General features: G+C 37.8%; 1 protein-coding gene across 1 annotated transcript in view; it reads right to left on the reverse strand.

Annotated features, from left to right (window-relative positions):
- Nucleotides 1-1,935: 1,935 nt before the first annotated feature.
- LOC122562406 (RNA-binding protein EWS-like) overlaps nt 1,936-5,861 on the reverse strand; it is a 26,052-nt gene continuing 22,126 nt past the window's right edge. Inside the window, exons 10-13 of the mRNA XM_043715264.1 lie at nt 4,346-4,460; nt 4,165-4,259; nt 3,670-3,889; nt 1,936-3,469 (exon numbers count right to left, since the gene is read on the reverse strand). Coding sequence (XP_043571199.1) covers nt 3,430-3,469; nt 3,670-3,889; nt 4,165-4,259; nt 4,346-4,460 — 470 coding nt within the window. The 3' untranslated portion in view covers nt 1,936-3,429. The remainder of the gene's footprint in view (nt 3,470-3,669; nt 3,890-4,164; nt 4,260-4,345; nt 4,461-5,861) is intronic.

The raw sequence follows: 5,861 nt of genomic DNA on the forward strand, positions 1-5,861 counted from the left end.
GTTTAGGGGTGACCTTCTAGAGGCTTAAAAAAAAGCACGAAGGGCATGAATAGTCAAGATCTTTCTCTCCAGGGGAGGAGGAGAGTCCAAAACTAGAGGGCATGAGATTAAGGTGAGGGGAAAGATTAAAAAAAAAGGGTCCCAAGGGGCAATTGTTTCATACAGAGGGTGTTGCATGTATGGAATAAACTGTCAAGAGGAACTGATTGAGACTGGTACAATTACAACATTTCAAACAAAAAAAGCACCTGCATGGGTATGACTAGGAAGGTTTGGAGGAATCTGGGTCAAAATCTACCAAATGGGATTAGATCATGATATCTGGACAGCATGGATGAGTTGGACCAAAGGATCTCTTTCTGTACATCTGAGGCAGTGGTACAAAATGATACAAGGGCTTGCTTAAAGTTTTAAGAGGCTACTTTAGAAAAATTGAACAGAAATTGAACAAATCCATTGGAGTAAATTGGTAATATAAAATTAGGACAGCAGAATATAGTGCATCACCAGAATTATATGCAACCCAGCAGGTTAATGTATTGCTCTCAAAAGACAAAAAAACCCAGCTAAGGCAGTATTGATTACAAAAGACCTTAAAAACCAAATCAAGTGGCAATAGCTGCTTCAGGAAATAAACTCTGGTTTTCACAGGACTTTCATAATCATAATTCAATCTTGGATTTTTCGATGAAAATAAATCTTTCAATAATAGAAATCTTAATGTTGTGACGAAAGCTATAGAAAAATAAATTAGATGTAAATATAGCCATGTTAGACACCATTAACAAAACAGTTCAAATGCTGGACTAGCTTCGAAACAAAATCCTAACCCTCAGAAATATGTAAGCATTTAGCACACCATCTTCCCGCCCCACCCCCACAACACTTATTCCACAAGTTACAAAATTGTTTTGCTAAGAGATGGTGTACCAGACACTGGAGATCAGTTCATATTACATTATATTGTCACTTTGGATGAGCATTTGGTTAATAATTTGAGCCCAAGGCATTAAGGATAGAATATCATACCTTATTACAGTTTGTCTGAAGACTAATAACTAGATAATTAATATTGGCAATTAATCAGGAATTCAACAGTGGTGTCAAGATTCCAACTTGACTAATGTTGCATATGCTTGATAGTAGCATTACAATCCAACTTCTGAAATGTAATCTAAATTCAATCTACAAAGTTACAGGTTGGCTACTGTCACATTTTTGGTAGAGGCTTGTATAAATAAAAACTTGAAGCTGGCATTTAGATTTCTTGATCAGCCTAGCTTCTGAAAGTCAGTGAACAGGATTAGTGTGTAGCTGGCAAAACAGCTCTTCTGTGGCAAGTTTGTACCCCTACCTCTATCATTTTAACCAACTTGAGCTTCAAAGGAAATTGCTGACACCAAAAACATCAGTAACTTTCAAACAGGAATAATCTGAAAACTGAAGTTTGAGGCTTAGATTTGCATGGACAATGGAAATGAATGGAAAAGAACCAACTTGTACACCAATAAAAAATGGCATGAGAAATAAAGCACTATTGGCTGAGAAGATAGTGCTGGTGACCACAAAAGGTACACTGCTCACTTCTTGTGAGGAACCATAAATGATTGAAAACCATTTTGCTCAAAGTCCAAAGGAATCATTACGTTTAGGCAGTCAGAGATTGGGGAAGATGATGAGGCAATAGAAACTGAAATGAAGCCAAGTCATGCTAAGTTGTCAATGCAGCATCAACATTTGGTTTAGAAAGTATCACAATTTTCAGGAAGTATGATTGTGCACCATCATTCCTTAAAATGCAGACACTAATTTTGCACAATGTTAGAGCTCACCTCACTAAATGGAGAGAGGTTGAACTTATTTATTACTCAAAACAATACAAGGCCAGGGCTGAATCCACAAACAAGTACACATTACTGAACTAATCACACCTCAGCCAATAAAGAAAAACTTTATTAATCAAGTTTAATCACTTAGAAAAATAACAGCAATACAGAACTCTAATGGTGAGTGAGTGTAGGGGATTTTGGAAATGGATCCAGACAGTCAACTTTATATACTGTGTGCCTAGACTATGCGTGGCAAGCATTATTCACAACCATAATGCACATCACCTTTATTATACAACATTCTGCAAATGTAACCGTAAATTTCATAGGCTATTAAGCAATATTCAACAAATTGTTGAAAAAGGAGAATTTAAACAGTACACCTATGAAGTTCAATCTTAAAAATAATGTTCCAATAGGCTGTTTACCATAACAAATTATTTTCAGATATTATTTTAAAGAGTATCCGCTACGGCAAGCAGTTTCAAATAGTGACTTGTAACCAATGGTTGATGTGCACCGTTTCTGACGAGTGAATCCATAGTTAATTCTGCAACAGTAATCAAGTACTGGAATGTCAAATATTTATTGAAATGACAGGTTACCAGTCCATATCTCACTACTGAGAAGTTAATATTTCAGATAAAGAAACTAAAAATTGATATCGTTAGATTTAAAAGATAGAGCACAATTTGTAATGTGTCAGAATATGCCCACATCAATACTCGGGTCAAAGTAAACCTAAATGCTCAACACCATTACTAGTTTTCACAGGTCAAGTGTACAGAATACCTGGGATCAGAAGACTGATCTCTGAAAAGCAGCATTGGGTGACAAATTTACATGGCTACAATGTTATGTTAATCACTGAAAAACTAGTGATTGAATATGCTTAAGTGACCTACAGATCTGGGTATTTCACAACTGAAATCATGAATGCTTTCACATCATGCATTAAAAATCAACCCTAAGCATTTCATTTAGCCTGCTAAGTTTTTCAAATATACAAAGTTGCTAATTGAGGTGGTCAGGGATATTTAGAATTATCCAGTGTACTTTTGGATTTTCTATAGTAATAACTGCACATTAAATTTGTAAAGAGACTCACGCAACAATTTTTTTTTTTTTAATAGCTGTTGAACTTTTTAATTAAGCCGCAGAAGCTCAGTTCAGTGTTATTTCAAAAAAAAACCTTTGCAATTTGTGGACTTACTTCCATCTCTATGGAACACTATTTCAAGTTACTTGGAGCAGAACTTCAGGAAGCCACACTAAACAGAGCGACTCAGCTTTTTATTGCAGTATCACCATAGTATAAACAGAACAAAAAGCTATGCACTGTACATTTTTGTTTTGCATGCTCTTCAGGATCTCGTTCACATCATTACATTCACCTTGACAAAAGTAAAAATTAAGCGAAAAGTCACCCTAACATGAAATTTACTTCCTGACTTGGCTATATCCACTGAAAAACTAATACAATACCGAAATATTGCCGTAATGTTGTTGCAAACAACATTATAAATACGGAATTACAAATTTAAAACATTTTTAAAAAATATTTGTTGTAGTAAACAGAAAACCAGATGGATCATCTACTTCAATATGGTCTCTCCCGACGGTCCTGGCGACGGTCACCCCTAAAAAGAAAGGACGACATTAACATTTCACTTCAAAAAAAAAGGTTAAGCCACTAGCATTTACAGCAGTTCCTCACTGCTGCTTAATAAGTTAGCTTCCAATCACATTAAGTGCACAGCTTTCACTTCCATTTTGAACACATTCTTTTCACAAAATGATTTCCGCATAAACATAATTTCAAAAGGGCTGGTCAACTTACTTTCTATCCATTTTTCCTGGTCCACCTCTGCCACCTCTGAAACCCATTAGCTCTCCCATTGGAGGACCACCAAGCATGCCTCTTCCGCCTCTAAAGCCACCTCTGTCACCACCACGCCCACCTCGGAAACCACCTCTGTCACCACCACGTCCACCACGGAAACCACCACGATCCATAAGGCGGCCACCTCTCATCATAGGGCCACCCCTCCCACGGTCACCTATGAAACACAAACCAGAGAGGAAAAGTCCTTCATGAAAAGATCCCCAAAACATGTTGCATACAAGCTTCAGGTCAGGGCAAAAAAAAGGGAAAGAAAACACTGATCCTTAAACACCAAAAATGAAATTGCTAGTACCAATCTCATGATTTTAGGGATTTTTTGAAATTGACAAATAAATATTGAGATTGACAAGTCCCCCACGGACAGATGCTAGTTAATACTCAACATGAGTCTAAGAGACAAAACATACCACCATAGTTAAAATTACTCACCAGAAGGAAATGGTGGTGGGAGGGGACCGTCTGGTTTTGGGGCCTTACACTGGTTACACTCAGTCCTCCAGGCAAAGTTGGAATTCCCACATGTCCTATAACACAAGAAATCTCAATTACATCTGGCAGTTTGTATGGCAAACTTTAGTATTTGAAAATCCTCAAACCAAGTCAAACATACGGATTAGGGCAACGCCAGTCACCAGCTCTTTGCTGCGTATTTCCTCCAGAAGGTCCACCACGACCACGTGGACCACCTCGTCCACCAAATCCTCCCCCGCCACGTCCCATGGGTCCTGGAATTAAAGGTGGACAAAAGACTCAGCCAGTTGGCAATATTGACAGCCATACAAGTTTAAATTCAGGGTATATTGACAGCAGGGGAACTTGCTGCTCTAAAAAGAGCTATGACATTAAAATTTCATTCCATGCAAATTACACAAGGCATAGTGAAATATACAAAGCTCCAAAAGTAACTGTTGTTAGGCCGGCACGTTTGAGATTAAGTTTTTTTCTTCAAATTCTTTGGACCATCATTCTATTCCCCAAGAGATAAAAAGGGCACAATTTCAAATCAAGAGGAAATTAAAGTGGTGTATAGTTTCATAATAACGAATATTTTCTTTTTATTGCACTGCCAAATTGAATGGAGTAGACAAGGAGGCTCGAAGACGACTGCAAGCCAGACAGCATTAGGTGGTAGAGAAGTCAACGTTTTGGGTATAAGCCTTCTTCCTGAAGGGTTTACTCAAAACGTTGACTTCTCCATCTCATGATGCTGCCTGGCTTGCTGTCTTTTTCCAGCCTTCTGCTTGTCAATTTTGGATTTCAGCATCTGCAGTTTTTTGTCTGTACTAAACCAATTGAAGCAGTGGAGCTGAAAAACATGACCTGGTAGCTCTAAGTGCTTTCAAGTGGTTATAACCCAAAAGAATTCAATATTTCCAAGGACAATACAGAAAGTAGAATAGGACAAGACAGTGGTCTAAAAGTTGACAACATGCAGGAGTAAGTCTAGAGGTACCTATACAATGTAAATTAAATTAACAAAATTGATAAGTAACTCAATTTATCAAATACAATATTTGATTGCATGAAGTTAGTGTAAAGCAGATCCAGGAAGAGGGATAACAATGAAAATTTAAAACTATACTGTTAAGATCAGAGTTTACACAGCACTACACATGGATTTGCTTTAAAACATCAACTAGTGTGGATTAGGCTAAAAAAGGTCAAATTATGGTTAAAAAGACTATGCAGTTCATCTTGATTTGATGATCCAATTCACTGGAACATCTCTCAAAAATGATCAAATGAGGAAATGGAATCTCAGTCAACAGTTAATGCTCTAACAAATTGAATTTAGGGCACTGCGTTCAGCACAAAGAACCCAAACACCTTTTGCCTAGATGTGAGTGGCAAACCCCATTTACAGAGCTTGCTCACACATGCAGATTGCTCTAGCAGTGTTGAAGGATAGCCTGCATTCAGAACATTGATCTGTGGTAGGTAAGGAGCAGATAGAGTACTCAGAAGGCAGGTTTATTTGTTCATTTAACAGAGGTAGAGTAGGGCATCCAAAACCTCTAGGATGCACTGGATGCTGCAGAATGTTGATGGGAAGGACAGACTGTGGACCAACAGTACCAACGATATAGTAAAAGCAGGAGGTCCTGGTAGCAGATTTTAGGGAGGGG

Source organism: Chiloscyllium plagiosum, chromosome 25 (assembly GCF_004010195.1).
Source record: "Chiloscyllium plagiosum isolate BGI_BamShark_2017 chromosome 25, ASM401019v2, whole genome shotgun sequence".
In the NCBI taxonomy this organism is placed as follows: domain Eukaryota; kingdom Metazoa; phylum Chordata; class Chondrichthyes; order Orectolobiformes; family Hemiscylliidae; genus Chiloscyllium; species Chiloscyllium plagiosum.